Here is a 16,118-nt window from a genome sequence, read left to right as displayed (position 1 = left end):
CGGGCAGGGGAAGCGGAGGAGGCGGGTCTCCATAGAAACGTCCACCTGTTTCCGGCCAGGCTGTGCGAGATTAGGGGCTGCTGCGGGGGCCAATCTCAGCTAGCTCGTCTTTTCCCGGCGGCCTCTGCGGGAGTGGTGGGTGTTGTACACAATCATCATGGCGGCAGCCGGAGCCCCGGATGGTGAGTGTGGCGGTGGTGGCGGGCCCCCGGGTTGGGCCCAGGTGAAGCGGGCCTCCGGGAGGGATGCGGTCCGGTCCGCTGGGGAGTAGTCTGGCTCGGGAGCGGAGGTCCGGCAGCGCCCGAGGAGGGTTGGGTCCCAGGCCCAGCCTGCGGCGAGCGCCCACCCCCTAACCCCCTTGCAGGCATGGAGGAACCTGGCATGGACACGGAGGCCGAGACGGTGGCGACCGAGACCCCCGCGCGGCCCCTAAACTGCGTGGAGGCCGAAGTCGCGGCGGGGGCGGCGGCGGCCGAGGACTCCTGCGCCGCGCGAGGCAGCTTGCAGCCGGCCCCGGCCCAGCCCCCTGGGGACCCTGCGGCCCAGGCCTCGGTCAGCAACGGCGAGGACGCTGGTGGCGGCGCGGGCCAGGAGCTGGTGGACCTGAAGATCATCTGGAACAAGACTAAGCACGACGTGAAGTTCCCCCTGGATAGCACAGGCTCTGAGCTAAAACAGAAGATTCACTCGATTACAGGTAATCGTCGTGGCACTGTCAGCGACAGCCAGCCTTCCTCGCCGCGCCTGCTGATTCCTAGTGCTTGCACTGTGCTAAGCACAGGGCTGGCCACCCTCTTTGCATCTGCTCCGTCAATGCTTAGAATAGTTCTTCGGAGTAAGTACTAATATGCCCATCGTTCAGATGGGGAAAATGAGACCCAAAATCATAGAGCTAGAAAGTGGCTGAGCTGAGATTCAGGCCCAGGCCTGACCCTTAGGCCCCTGCTTCCAATCAGTGTTGCCAGAAACCTCTCTTATGAAAATCATCTGAGGTACATGTTAAATTTACAGCTCCTAGGCCCTTTCCCCTAGAGGGTTTGATTCAGTGTATCTGGAATGTGGCCAGAAATTTATTTTTAGCAAATATCTTGGGTAATTCTCATAAGGGAAATTTAGGAAACGTTGCTGGCCCCTTTGTAGATTCTTATACTATTTAGTTTTCAGTTTTGTCTTGTTTACAGCACTTTGTCAACTGAAATGATTTTTTTTTTTAAGTTTTCTCCACGAAGCCTGTAAGTTCTCTAAAAACAACTTTATCCTTACTGATTTCTGTATCTTTGAGACCTGTGGTCTTTCACTTAGTATTTGTGTGCTTAGAGGGTTGAGGAACAACTTGGAACGAATGATAGATGAACTTAATTGAATAATTACTGAATACCGGGACACTGTACTAAATGTTCTGTTTCATGTCTAAATCCTTAAAACAAGTTTATGCAGAAGGAATTACTGCCATCATAATTATAGAATTTCGGAAACAGACTCAGGTTGTGAGTTGCCTGAGCACACAAGGTGGTGGAGGAGTATTCATTTCCAGGTCTGTCGCCACATGACTCTGGTCCAGGTGCATTTTTCATCCCTTCCTTTGACTTTCTCCTATCTTTTCCCAAGGTCTCCCTCCTGCCATGCAAAAAGTCATGTACAAGGGACTTGTCCCTGAGGATAAGACATTGAGAGAAATAAAAGTGACCAGCGGAGCCAAGATCATGGTGGTTGGCTCCACGATAAATGATGTTTTAGCCGTAAACACACCCAAAGATGCTGCCCAGCAGGACGCAAAGGCTGAAGAGAACAAGAAGGAACCGCTCTGCAGGCAGAAAGTGAGTCTGTCATGTGATTGCTAGTCCTGGGAAGTTTGAGGCTTTGTCCTCTGGAGCGTTGGCTGGTGATATTCTCCCTAGAATAAGCTCCTTTTTGGACAGGGCCCATGATGGAAATTTATGGCAGCAGTTGGGTGCGGCTGGCTGTTGAGTGGAGGTGACAACCACCTGAGATTTGCAACTTTGTCTCATCTGGCGGGTCAGTGTGCCTCAAGTCTACTTACTTTAGGATAAGGCCTTTGGAAAGGCAGGCTCCAGGTATCGAAAGGAATCAGTTGTGGATTTCCCTTCTCTATTCAGTGCCAGAGAAAAACGCGACCGTTAGAATTTACCCCCCATTTTATACAAGTGCTTACGTTTGTTTTTTCGGTTTGTGGCTTCCCCCAAGTCAACAAGCCATTTCTGGATAGGCACAGACTCGGCAGAGAGAGGTTCCTCTAAAACTGACTTTTTCAGGAAGCCAAATGAAGCTGACTAGGAACATAACCACACCGGCATTGGGTTTTTTCCCTCCTGGTCCGTGAAATGGGCGCCTGATTTTTTTTTACCTTCTCTGTTGCTCGTGTTGGATAGGAGAGATCCAGCCTTGTCTTCTGCTCAGTGTAGCCATTAAAATTCTTTTCGTAATTAGGAAAAGTGAGAGTATTTCACCGTAGAGGGAGTTAGTTGAAAGAACCATCACTTGCAACCTTGCTACCCAGCAAACCCCAGTCGTTGTCCTGGAGCCTCTCAGGCACTCTTAGTAGTGTCCTAGCAAAACAGTCTCAACTTAACCTGTGTTCTGAGTAGAGTAGACTAATCTGAACCAAGATCAGTTTTAGTAATCATACGCACCAAGGCATGTGGCTCATAGCGTGAGAAGATAGTTTCGTGTTACAGATCCCTATTCCTCTATATGTGCTTCCAAAATCTGACCAGGTATCAAAACGTAACCAGAATTACTGTGAATATTCATGTTTTGCTATAGAAATATTCATGTGTTCAGTGACAAGGTTCTGCCCCAGATTTTACAGAGGATAACGTGTAACATATTTTTAAAAATTTTTTTTAATGTTTATTTAATTTTGAGAGAGAGAGAGAGAGAGAGAAAGGCAGAGCATGTCTCTTGGGAGGGGCAGAGAGAGAGGGAAACACAGAATTTGAAGCAGGCTCCAGGCTCCAAGCTGTGAGCACAGAGCCCAGCAAACTCAACAAATTGTGAGATTATGACCTGAGCTGAAAGCAAGAGTCAGTCAGACACGTAACCAACTGAGCCACCCAGGTGCCCCATGTGTAACATATTTTTAAACTATATTGCTTTTATAAAGTTTACTAGATTTTGGGGCTTTATAAAAATCTAAAACATCTGTCTGTGGAGTTTTAGCTAAGGAATCATAACTCTGTGTTAACACTTAAAAGGTGTTTGCTTGGACATTTTCACCCCCAAGTATGAGATCAAAATGTAACCAATTGAGTTCTTTTCCATTTACCTATCTTCCTCTGCCACATCTATGAAATTGTGAAATGTGAGCACGTCAGAAGTGAGTGTTCCCACTGGTCACACCCCTGGAGCATTACATGCTTCTTAAACATAGGTTTTGAGTTACTAATGGTAGCTTAACAGTCTTAAAACTGTTTTCCTCAATACAGGGAAAGTTTTTCCAAAAGGTGATTGTGAGATATGAGTCGAATTAAGCTGTTAATCTCTGCTGCTTTATTTCGTTGATGCTAGTTATGAGGACTGACATGGCCTAATGAGAGGGACCCATTCTCCTGGCTTTTTATCAGCTTGTTGAGGAATCTGGGGCTAATACGTGTAGGGACCCTCCCTGCCAGAGGGTTTCTGCCGTGCCAAGGGGGCTTTGAAGTGGCCACCTGGTGCTTCACTTTGGTGGCATTGTTTCCCTTCACCCACTGGCTGCTCGGCTGTTTTTCAGCTTTTCCAAATAGGGAGCGAATAATGACCTAGAAAGCCACAGGTGGAGAGGAAACAAGCTTGGGCATTTGGGCTGGTTAAGAGCTGTTTTAGGGAGCCATGAGCCTAACGAGAACCCTTAGCAAGCTGCCTCAAACCCCCTGGGGGGCAGGGTCAGAGGCTTCTTAATGTCAGTCTAGAGAGCGATCAGCATTTCTCTTCGAAATGTGGCTCTCCAGGCTTTGTGTTTAGCTGGGGTTGAGGGTGGGGCAGCGGGGAAGACTTCTGCAGTAGGCTGAGTTTCCATTTGTCGGAGCAATGCCCCTTGTAGGCAGTTAGGCTGTTTACCAGCCTTGTGATCCGTTTCTTTGGGAGGTTAAGTTGACAGAAATGGCCGTCATTTTGTACCTAGCAGAAAACCACCCTTTGCGGTTCTCTTTAGCTTGATGTTCCTTTCAGTGGCAATTTTTTTGGTCAGAGGAGGGGAGTAGAGTTCATTTGAATTAGCAATCTGGAAACCCTCGTTGCTCCAGAACTCTGATGTGTAATACGGCAGCCGCATAAAATTGATTAAAATTGAGAATTCAGTTCTTTGGTTCTACTAGCCACATGTCAAGTACTTAATAGCCCCAAATGTCTCGTGGCTGCTGTTTCAGACACTACGGATATAGGAGATTTCTATCAGAGACATTCTTGCCACTGCTCTTTAATGTCAAAAGACCCATAACCTATACATGTTAAAAGCTTTTGAACCAAAACATCAAGGCTTTCTTTCTCTTTTTCAGAAAGGTAGTAAGTAATATGACTAAAGTGGAGTCAGCTGTTTCATTTATTATTTCTTCTGACTTATGTTATAGCAACACAGGAAAGTGTTGGATAAAGGAAAACCTGAAGATGTGATGCCATCTGTTAAGGGTGCCCAGGTAAGCCAGACTCCTTTGTGAGCGTTCTGAAAACGAACCAGACCCGCCTTCTGACTTCCTGAGGTTCCTGTGATCACGTCCTCACATCCTGTCCCTTGTCCTTCTCTGTCATGCCATTTTTCTAGTCCCTATCTCTCACTGTGCTCCTGTGCCTCTAGGAGCGGCTGCCCACGGTACCCTTATCCGGCATGTACAATAAGTCCGGAGGCAAAGTGAGACTCACCTTCAAGCTAGAACAAGACCAGCTGTGGATTGGCACTAAAGGTAGGTTCCTGCTCTTGCCTCCTCCCGGCTCGCCGCTACGGGCCCTCAGTGGCGCTCGGTCTTGGGTGCGACTGTGCCCCTCCTGAGATTTCTCTCTCTTCACTGTGCTTTGCGTGCCCCTGGCTTTTGTCTTTGCTTTTAGATGCTCACCTTCTGTTTGGACCTTTTTCCCTCATTCTTTTCAGTCTTCTGTCAGGGCCAGTCCTTCAACAGTGGCTCTTCACTTGTGCCCAAAACCAGAGGTCCCAAATGTGTGGCCTGAGGGCCAGGTCTGATCCACAGACCAGGGTTTTTTGGGTTTACACACTTTCTGTAAAAATCAAGAGATTTCACTTGATCTCGTGTGGGGGTTTTTGGGCTTCTCTTGAAAAAAATCAAAAGATGTAGCTATTCTGGACCTGCATTCTCACATGGCAGCGATCGGCTGGAGCCCAGTGGTAGTTTCAGATGAGCCGCAGTCCTCACTGCCCTGTTTGCCTCCTGTGGAGCCAGCTTTGTTCATGTATGTCACCTGCCTGGCCCCCGGAGGTCAGCGTTTGTCCCCATACCAGGTGCATTCCTAGTACTGTGGACCTGTCCCCACCCCCCTTACCTGTTTGTGCTCTGCCTGCCTCCACCTACCCCTGCCTGTGCCCACTGGGGCAGGCTGCTGCTTGCTGTTGGCTGGGAATTGTCTCTGACTATCCTCACCTTGCGTTCCCCCAGATGGTTCAAAGTCGTGTCAGTTATGCTCCAGAATTCTGTTCCCCCCCCCCCGCCCTTTTTTTTTTTTTTTTGCCACTCTATTGTGCCAGTTAAGACTCCTAGCATCTTTAAACTTGGTTTGTTAAAGCAAGTTAACCTATTTCCCTGCCCGGTCTGTGTTCTGTTCTGTCCCACCCATCTCCCTCACTGGCGCTCAAAAACCTTTGGCTCTTTCAGGCCAAGTTCACATGCCTACACATAGTGTCCAGTGTTGTCAAATTTTGGATCTAGGCTTCGGCCCTGCTTTCCCTGTTAATACGCTGTGGGTTTCATCTGCATCAGCCTGCACTTTCCACCACGCTCTGCACAGCCCTGCGTATTTGCTCCTGCTGGGCTCTTACCTGGAATGCTTACTTCCCATTCTTTGTTATTAATAACATCTTCTGAGGCCCTACTCAAATGTCCTCTCCTAATGAAGCCTTCCCTGGTGCCTCTCCCACCCTCCACATGAGTTGCTGCCGCTTCTGTTCATAGAGCACTCCGTTTACGTCCCCAGAGCACTCATTACTCTCTGACTTGTCTGTCCCCCTGTTAGATTCCTGGAGGGAACCGAACATGCCTAATTCACCTGTTTGTGGCCAGCACTGTAGGTGTTCAGTGTTCGAGGTAAATGCTAAAGAGAAGTCTAGGGGGTTCCATCACGTGAGGTTACCTGGTTTCAGGGACAGGCCATTTAATGTGACTGCTTAACATGGGACCACAGTTTAATGGAAAATAATAATCAGAGGGGCAGTGGGGAGTGAGGTGTGTTCTCCTTCAGAATGTCAAAACATGTTTTCTTGTTTGTAACTCTGTCCTGGTTCTTAAGGCGAACAAAGACCAAAATGCCAAAAACGCTTGAGTTTTCTAACAGTTTTATGATAACTTGCTGTATGTTCTTCGTTTCACATTCACCTCTAACTGCATGGTCAAAAAGCAGGTTTTGCAGAATACGTAAGGGCTTCCCTAGTTTTCCCAAGGGTCTCTGGACCCTCTTTAGTAGATCCTTCCCTTCCTGCAGAGCCTGTCACAACATTGGTTTTCTTTCATTGTGAGCTTCCCTGCCTCTGTCAGATCCTTACTTGTTCACGACTTTGCAGTTGGTTTTGCTTAGTTCTCCATCATTGCGTTGACTTGCCCAAATCCTGCCTCTTCCTCAATTTTCACTTTCTCTTCCGGGCAGTCCGACTGAAGCAGTTGCTAAGGCTGATGCAAAAGGTCCCTGACGGCTAGGAGGACAGGTGCAGGCTGGGGAGGCTGGATGATGACTAAGTCTGCAGGTGCCCATTGGTGCCTCGGGGAACATTTCCATGTGAGGTGGTTGTGTAGGAAGGCCGTTCTACCTGCGGCCCTAAGCAGAACCCCCTGTACCTGTGTTGGAGGTTTCATATCAGCTTGTAGGAGCAGCTGCTTTCCTGTTTTGGCATGAAGGCAGCACTCTAGAAGAATTTTGGTATGTGGGGGTTTCAGAGCTATCAGAAGCCTCCTTACTCACCAGCCTGATTAAAGGAACATGGCCAAGACCTCTGTTTTCATGGTTGACCAAGACTGAGGTTTTCACTCTCGCCCAGACTACTGTATCGATATATGCTGGGCAGTGTCCTCACTTGCCCAGGAGTCTTGTCATCTGAGTGTCATAAGCAGCCTCCCAGCAGGACAGCTTGTTCTGGGAGTTGGCTACCAGCCACTGGTTTCATCTTTCCACTGGCGAGGAGCTGCTGTGGAATGACCATCCCGGCAGCTGGTTGGCCTCTTTGTCGATGGAGTTCGTTCCAGAGTGACGCTCAGGGGCTCCTACATGCAGCTTAAACTCTCTCTGGGGTAGCCCGTGTAGCAGGCAGTCCTCCCAGCCTCAGACCCAGCTATGGGAAGGACGAGCTTCAGGCAGGAGACGTGGGTGATCGAAGCCGCCAGGGGGAGCCTGTGCCCTGGCCGTAGGGGGGTCCAGTGGGATCGAGCTCATTGCTGTCACTAGGAATGTGGGCCCAGGATCGACTTTTCAAGAGAAGCCAGAAATTTATCTTTTTGTGTGAAATCTCTGGACATTTCAAGGTGGCTGGCGTTTAAAAGTATTTCAGTCTTGAAGACAGCTGCTGGTCCGGTCCTGCCCGTGGGTCACTGTTTTAGAGCCACTGAAAGTCAAAACCTGAATGGATGTCTTCACGTCCATTCTCCCCACCCCCCCATTTTTCAGACCCGAAGGCCCACAGAATGGAAATAAAATGTGTCCAGTCAACCAGCCAGATTAGAACCCAGGTCTCTAAATTCTAGATCTGTTTCATCAACTCATCTATTTTCAGATTCTGCCTTTTCCAGTTTTTTCTTTCTGCAAAGGCTGTAGTGAGTTTTTTCCAACTTGATTTAACTTTGCTGAGAACCTTCCTGTCCTCTGCTGTGTCTGCTGCTCCTAGGGGGTGGGTTCTTGTGCAGGAACTCTGCCCCTCCTGCCTCCATGCCCCACCCTGCGGCACTTGGCTCACTTCCTGCAGGCTCCTCTCACTCCTGGCATCTCTCACTGCCTCCTCTTTCTTACCTGCCACCCTTAAACTTGCTGCAAAATGTCTCCTGAGCCTCCTGGGATAAGTGATATCTTGAGGGTTAATCATAAGGTGTTGTAAATGTTTCAGGAGAACTACTTCAGGTGTGTGTATATGGAGGGTTGGGGGGGCTGGGAGAGGGAATGGGGAAGTGGGAGGGCAAGTGAGGAGGAGAATGGGACAGAAACTAGTGTGAAACCCCCAAGCACTCCTTATCTGTGCGAGCCACAGGGGCATGTTGTTGGTCCTCTTGACTGTCCCTCCCCCAGGTGCCAAAGAACTTAGCCATTGCTGGGCTCGGGCAAGAACATTGCAGTGGAAATCCTTGGGTGTTTATAAATTGCCAGACTTTAAAAATAACACCGGGAAAGCACTGTCTCTGCTCCCAGAGACCTTTAATATGTCATTGCGAGTCCTGTTCCCTGTTTGCTCCCGAGAAGTTTCCAACTGCCAAGCAAATCTCTGGGAGTGCTGGTCAGAAGACTCTATCCCATCATCCCTAGAGCACATGGGAGACTTGAGATTCCAGTAGATCCCAAAGCCACCATCCTGATGAGGGACTGCTGAGTCACAGGAGTGGACAGGAGGGCCTTTAAGTAATCACTGTAATCCCTCTCAACTAGAGCGGACTGAGAAATTGCCCATGGGCTCCATTAAAAATGTGGTCAGTGAACCTATCGAAGGACACGAAGACTACCACATGATGGTAAGTAACCCGGCGTGGGTTAGCCTCTCACTGCACTTCTGCTCATCTAGCAGGGAATGGAGCTCTAACTGAGCTTTTTTAAATGAAGAATCAAACTCAGTGTTCGGAAGACGCGCAGTTTAAGACCCTCACGTTTTCTTGATCTACCTAGAACTTAATCTATGACCTACTCCTCAGTTTATTTTGCATCCTCTCCCCACCAGTTTAGAGGGGACATGTTCAATACATTTATCTTCCTCTTGTTTGTAATATTTTGTCTTTAGACCAGGAAAATAAATACAGAGAGGAGGATTGGCTCGCGGGTTTTCCTTTTAACTTTTGTCCTACGTATAAGACAAAATCTCCCACTAACCTGGGCGTTGGTGAAGACGCCGGGCAGTCCCCTTCTGTGATGGTGTTGCTCTTCTCAGGCGGCAGCCATCAGGTGGCTGAGGACTCTGTGGATAAGATGGGGTCTGTCGTCATCATTCTGCATGGAAGTTTCCTCTAAAGAGAGCAGGCTCTTTCGCGGGATGACGTTTGGAGGCATTCCCCAAGTTTATGCAGAACAAAGCCAAGAAACCAGTGATACAGTGAACGGAGCAGCTCAGGCAAACCCCTGAATTCTCCCAGCACTGTTAAGAGGGGCCACTTTAGAAGTGAAGTTTGGTTACCAGAACTTTTAAGTTACTATGCCAGGGGCCTGACCTGAGCCATTACTAGGTGGTGCAGATGTTTTAGCTTTAGCCGACAGCACTGTAGCTGTGTCAGCCCTGTCATGGAAAATGAGGAACGGCTGTGGCTTGACCTGCGCAGTGGTGTTTACAGAAGTCCCCTGCAGAGGGAGGTGTTGGAAGATCCCAGGAAAAAGGGGTTCTGGTGTTAGAGAAGTTGTCTCTGGGCAGATGGCAAGTCTCCTGGCTCCGGGGGAATGTCAGCCCCGTCCCCTCTCTTGGCCTGTTGGGGTCTGTCCGCTCCGAGCCACTGAAGCCAGGCCATGGTTGGGGTTGCAGTCCCTGGGCCACAGGGCCTCTGGGTGACCTGGGAGTGACACTGTCACTGTCAGGCCCTCCAGCCTTAAAGGATTGTAGACGTATTTGTTCTGCTCACTCAGCTGTTTTTTCCATTTACGAAGTTGGATTCTGGGTATTTTCAGCTGGGCCCCCATTTTGCCTGGTAGCATTTGCAGCCCCGGTTTTCAAGCAGCCTGGTGAGAGGGATTTCGGACAAGTCGAGTGGACCTTTCAGAAGTTGGTTTGGATGGTCAATGCCTTCTTACTCGGTTTAAGTGCTTGTTTCTCTCTCAGGTCCTCTCCAGCAGAGAGTAGCGCTCCTAGCCCCTTCTCGTCACTAAACACCATTAAGTGGCATCCTTACTTGTAAGCGAAAGGACTTCCCTTGTTTGTTAGATGCCATATCAGTCACTAGATTAACAGTATCATAGTTCACATCAGAGAAGGGTGGCTGTGCTTTTTGTTCTCAGAGAAATGTTTTACAAGGCAGAAAAGAACAGAGTAACAAACCCGTATATCCGTCACAAAGAAATGATCATTGGAAATATTTTATGAATTGCTTTAAACCTTTTTTTTTTTTTTAAATAAAAGAAAACCTACCAACAGTGAACACGTCCCCAGTGTCTCCCCCTCCCCCATGACCATGAGCATGATTTATCATGGGGATCCTTCCCAGCTCTCTACACTTTTACGTTACTATAAATCCATGGACGAGATACAGTACTGTTTTGTGTTTTTTCAGTTTTCATAAACGGTCTCATGGTATGTATCGTTCTGCAGCTTGCTGTTTTTGGTTTGACATCGTGATCTGTCTGTATTAACTATAGATCCAGTTCGTACCTTTTGAAAAGTAATCCCGCATTCATACGAGCAGGCCACCATGTCACTTTTAATTTTGCGTTCCCTTGCCGACGGACATGTAGGTTTTTCCCGGGTTGTCCCCAGTTCTGACAGCGCTGCTTTGAACGTTCAGACCTGTCTCCTTGTGCATGTGTGACAGTTTCTCTAGGGCAGTGGTTGTCAGACTGGTCTCTGGATCAGTAGTATGACATCACCTGGGAACTTGTTAGAAATGCAGATTCTCAGGCCCCAGACCTCCCTGAATCAGAAACTCGAGGGGGTGGAGCCCACCAGTCTGTTCTAACAAGCCTTCCAGATGGTTCTGATGCACACTCAAGTTTGGGAGCCACTGCTTTAGGATTGGCTATGCTTAACTTGCCCACCACCTTTTGGTTTTTCGTTTTGTTTTTGGACAGGAGAATGCTCCCTGTGTGCACAGTTTTCCCCTTCCTGTAAAGAATTCACTTCTCAGCCCTCCCCCGTGTGTGTCGTGCTGCCTGCTTAGTCTCCCGACCTCTGAAGTACCGCTTGGTTTTCCTTTTTCCCTTCCAGGCGTTTCAGTTGGGCCCCACGGAAGCCTCTTACTACTGGGTGTACTGGGTCCCAACTCAATATGTGGATGCAATCAAAGACACTGTGCTGGGGAAGTGGCAGTATTTTTGAAAGCACTTTCACCTCTGGCCCAGGAGACTGACCCAAAGTGAAGGACATTGCTGGGAGAGGCCTGCAGCATCCCTGGATTTCAGAGTTCTGGGACTTTGTTCAAAAACAAAAAGCTATATCCAATCTAAGGTGATGTGGTGACTGAAGCCAGAGGTGATGTACTTTCACCATTAGCTTGATTTTAACTTAAAATCACCAGTTCCCTTTTCTTGCAGTCAGCTTCATATCATTTTTAAAGTTGATACGGTGGAAATCAATAAATCTGAATTCCAAACATGTTGTGTGGAATACTCTTAAGTGCGTTTGAGAGTAGATCTACCAATTTTGTTTAGAAAAGAATGATCAAAAGCTTGCTGGTTTCCTTTTTTTTTTTTTTTTAAGTGACTTCAACTGAAATATTTTCATAAATCTTTGGTTGCAAACATTTGGACTGCATTGTGATGAGTTGGGTTTTTTCTTTTTCATATAAAATTGTATGCAAAACGAGGGGGGGTTAGTAAGCCATATTTTTCTGTCTATCGATTCAGATTTAATTCTTTTCCCTTTTTTATGTTCTCACTTTTTAGATCTGAGTTTTTGTTTTAAAAACCCAAAGATGTCAGTTCCTGTTTTTGTACCTCATCAATGCTTCCTCTCCTGGCCTCCCTCCCACCGTGCTGCTGCTCGAGAATGTGCGGCGGGAGAGGAAGAGCTGTTTGGTCTAGGGAAGGGAGCTCTTGCACTGGGCCCTGATCTCTGGGGAGTTCCACTGCTGGTGCCATGGTTGTCTGGCGGCCTCACCGATTGGGCCTCAAGGCCCAGCCCGGCATGCGTGCCCTGGGGATGCGCTGCTCAAAAGCCACAGCTCCCAGGCCAACTAAGGCCTCTCTGAGGAGGAGCTGGGTGGAAGACAGTTTCTCCAGCCATACAGCCACAGGCCCAGATCCTTCTTTCTTTTGGAGTTCTGAGAAATTCTTAAGCAGTCCAACAATTATTTCAGTTATGCTTCTCCATTTGGTCCTTCTGCTCATGCGTTATGTTCAAGTGTCCTTCATCCCAGGTCCAGAGATGCTGCCTTTCTCAAAAGACTTGTTGACCTAGTGGGTTGGCCGATGTATTTAAACATCGAAAACGGGATAAGTTACTTTCATGAAATAGCTCACCTTCTTCTGGTTTTAGCCCTTATGTTCTTGGTACATGTGAGCTTCTGTTGTCTCCTTATGGCTTGGTGGACTCTGACACGAGGGCGAGTCTCTTGGTGAATGATCCCCTTTGTGCTCTTTGCTGTTCCTCTGCTGGCTGTCTTTGCCACTCTCCTCTCCCTGGCTGCAGGCTCTCATAGTAAGGTTTGGCGAGAGATTTTCCAAACTTCACATTTTGGATTCTAGGCTGTTCCCCCTCATTCTGTGAAATGTAATTAGCATGTGTTCGCCTAAGATGACTATTCCTTGTGAGCCAGTTAATGATGATACTCTACGCCCTTCCCTTCCAAGCTGTAGTTCAGGCATCCAGCCCATGTAGACAGACTCGTGCTTCTCACGGTATAGCCTGTGCCCGGTTATGCATCTGAGCAGGGAAATCTACTCTTGCTTTTTTGGGGGGCATACGTACATTAAGTGAAGTGTCGCATCCAAGAAACCACATGTTTGTCATCTCTTGAAGAAGGAGCAGTCGCTGCAGTGTTTCTGTCCTTGTTTGGCCTGCGGAGCCTGGAGAAAAGGGCTCCTTTGCTACTTGTCAGAGCCTCCCTCTGCGGTGGACGGGTCTGCAGAGGAAATGATCACGTAGCAAGTGGAAGGTCCTCTCGGTGTGAATACTGCCCTCTTCGTTGGCCAGCGTCCCTGTCCTGGAGACGTGTCCTGACGGGGCCACACGCCCACTTTTGTTCCCACAGAGCCGGTGTCTCCGTCCCCAGACTGGCCTCACAGTGCTGCTCTCCGAGGCCCTTCCCGCCAGGTCTCCCGTGTGCCCTGTTCAGTGGCTGCACATGCCGTCTGCCCTCCTTCCTTCCCAGTGAGAGTGTGTGTCCCTTTGTCTCCCTGCTCCCCAAGGGCCAAACCGCTTCTCACTCAGGCTGCTGTCATTTCTAGGCAGGACCAAAGCCTGCGTGAGCCTTTTTGTTTTACGTAAAATGGTGCTTTTTTCCTTACTTCGAGATACTATATATAAATAATAATGTCAACGACATCTTTTCATACAGAGCCGTTGGAGTATTGCTTTATGGAGCTCAGTAAATTTGCTAGAATGATCTTGAGCTCTGGCTCCTGACCCTGTCTGCATGGAGACCTTGCTGGGAGCACTCGGGAGAGCAGAGGTGGACAGCTCCAGAAGCCGCTGGGAGAAGTATTTGATTTAGATCCATGTCTGAGTCACAGCAGTATTCACGGGTTTGTCACTCAGTCCCGTGAGCGGTCTCTTCCTAACCTTGTTTACGGTCCAGAGTATACTGACTAAATCTGTGTTAGCAAAATGAAGTACTCGTCCCCCTAGGTGGCATCACAGTGTTAATTTTTCCTCAGGATTATTTCTGTGCCGCTCCTTCCCTGTTGGAGGGGAGCGGCTCCTTCCCTGGGGTCATGCCCTGCCTCCCTGTGGCAGAGGACTTGCAGGCGGGTGGCCTCAGGAGGACAGACGTCAGGCCTCTCTTCCCTCCCTGAGCCCACTTAGCCAAGTAGTGACAAGGTCACTCCTGCCAGGGCTCCGGCCCTCGCAGCTCTGCTTCTGTCAGTCTGGTCAGAGAACTTAGAAAAGCAGATTTGCGAGTTGCTGGAAGTCTCTGGTGTGAAGTATTTTAATTGAAGCTGGGCCTTTTGCAAGTGGCGTTAGCTCTTTGCAGATGGGATTGAACTAAGGATGCCCTCGCGGACACGGTGGGGGCCACTGAGGCCTCAGTAGGTTCCTTAGCGGCTGCTCTACCTGACAAGGGCCAAAGAGACCAACTCTGCCACTTTGCCACATCTCAGAAAAGTTGCCATATTTCATCCGGAAGGGACTCGCTTTCCTCTTCTTCTTCCTTTAACCATGTGCCTGGAGGAGCCATCCTGGGCTCTCGCACTTGGCCCACCCTTGCTTTGCTGGGGCTGAGAAGGGGAAGGGATGGACTCCACGTGCCAGGGCCGTGTGAGGGCAGGCCTGCTTTCCACCCCATCTTCTGAGGGAGACCTCTCTCTTGCTCCTTGCTGCTGTGTTCATGCCTGTTGTGTTGGAAAAAGGACGGTCCCTTTGTCTTAAGGCTCTGCGAGGAAGTCCTCTCCAGTTAGGAGAGGACTGTTTCCTTCCTAGTAGGGCCTGATGGCCTCTCTGAAGTTACAGGTGGTCGGGAGCCCTCCAGAGTGCAGAAATCTGGCACATCTCCCTGCCAGGCTGGGTGGTTCTACTGCTTTCTAAATTTCTAAAAACCTCTTTCCTTTTCTTTCTTAAAGAGTTCTGCAGAATTATTTGACAATATACGTAAGTACCATGTTTCCTTGTGGTGTGCGCTCTGTTCTGGTTTCTGTTTTTAAATCAAATGCCTGTTTGGGAGGAGATGAACGTATTTAGTCTATTAGATTTGCGCTGCTGGATTTTTTTTAAAGTGTAACCTTGACTAGCTGTCTTATTGTTTATCCTGTAAGATTAGTCTATCAATTAAAGTTTGATAATTAATTGCGTCTCCTTTTCCTTCCAATTTTTCATGCGCCTAATTCATACTGGGGATTGACCAACATTTGGGACTGGGCCCGGGGCCATTTTTTTTTTGCCAGCTGTGGTCTGTCATAGTACTCTTATTTATTTGGCTTTAAGTATATCCAAATTTGTTCCTGTGAAAAACAGTTGATACAGAGATTTTGGTCTATTTACCATGTTAGCCAAAATGACCTACTTATCAGACACGCTTGGGGTAGGACGGCCCGCCTTCCATGCTCTGGCCTCGAGGTGTCAGAGGGAGGCTGTCTCCCTGTCCGTATGCCTTCTGACTTGTGCCTCGTGTGACTTCACCTGGCCATTCAGCCTTTGAGGGCATGTTTAATAAAACACTGAGATGGAGCTACACGGGGGAGTTGGGGTGGGAGAGAAGACCTATTTCCAAAAACAGGACAAAAACAGTCCTCGGCATGAATGAAGAGTCATGATAGTTTGTCAGAACTGGTTTTGATCCAGTACCACCCATGGGACCCTCTCTCCTTCTCTGCGCACTTTGTAAAAGTTCCGGAAGGTTCTGGTCTCATTGCTCTCCCCCCCGCCCCAACTTTTTGCCCCTTATTTTCCCAGTATCTCAATCCTGAAGCAGTGCTGCCAGATTCTTAAGGATCTGTTGTATGGGAAAGAGGGGTGTGCTGGGACTGGGCCACGTGCTGTACATTGGCTGATTCGCACCTGGAGAATCTGTACAGAGGATGCTTCTGGATTTTATCCCAGTTTTGAAGTTATTCCAGGCACCTTCAAACTAATAGGACGAGCAACTGTCCTCAGATGGAGAATGAGATAAACTCCATCCTGAATATCCTCCCGTACCTTCTGGGGTGATGTCTGGCATTTTCTCAACAGCAGTAACCGACAGAACCCTTTCTGCAGTCAGGGTCCCATGAACCAGTCATTAGGGCAAGACGCAAGGACTTCTTCCTACTCTTGCTCAAGAGGCACTCTGCTTAGCCCAGCCATCCTGTAGGAATTTGAGATCCGTCCCACCCATGAGCTCTCTGCTAGCACCACTTGGCTACTTTGAGCCAGATTAACCCCTCCAGCTTTCCCTCGTTTATCAAGGCTGGTTTTGATCTGAAGCTTTCAATAGCCTATCTTA

General features: G+C 48.6%; 1 protein-coding gene across 4 annotated transcripts; it reads left to right on the top strand.

The window, feature by feature from the left end:
- Positions 1 to 7: 7 nt before the first annotated feature.
- Positions 8 to 14,983, top strand: UBFD1 (ubiquitin family domain containing 1). 4 transcript variants are annotated; one of them, XM_047838308.1, is made up of 8 exons: positions 8 to 182; positions 365 to 697; positions 1,609 to 1,817; positions 4,569 to 4,634; positions 4,793 to 4,898; positions 6,178 to 6,248; positions 8,782 to 8,864; positions 13,539 to 14,983. In XM_047838308.1, the coding sequence occupies exons 1-7, from the start codon at positions 158 to 160 to the stop codon at positions 8,860 to 8,862; spliced, it is 891 nt and encodes a 296-aa protein (XP_047694264.1). In that variant the 5' UTR covers positions 8 to 157; the 3' UTR covers positions 8,863 to 8,864; positions 13,539 to 14,983. The 4 variants fall into 4 exon arrangements, with proteins under 4 accessions (XP_047694264.1, XP_047694263.1, XP_047694265.1 ...); XM_047838307.1 differs by lacking the exon at positions 13,539 to 14,983 and adding an exon at positions 11,249 to 11,635; XM_047838309.1 differs by lacking the exon at positions 6,178 to 6,248.
- The last annotated feature ends 1,135 nt before the right edge of the window (positions 14,984 to 16,118 follow it).

Source organism: Prionailurus viverrinus, chromosome E3, assembly GCF_022837055.1.
Source record: "Prionailurus viverrinus isolate Anna chromosome E3, UM_Priviv_1.0, whole genome shotgun sequence".
Lineage (NCBI taxonomy): Eukaryota > Metazoa > Chordata > Mammalia > Carnivora > Felidae > Prionailurus > Prionailurus viverrinus.
The sequence above is the reverse complement of the archived record's forward strand: the minus strand, read 5'-3'. Positions and strand labels throughout refer to the sequence as shown.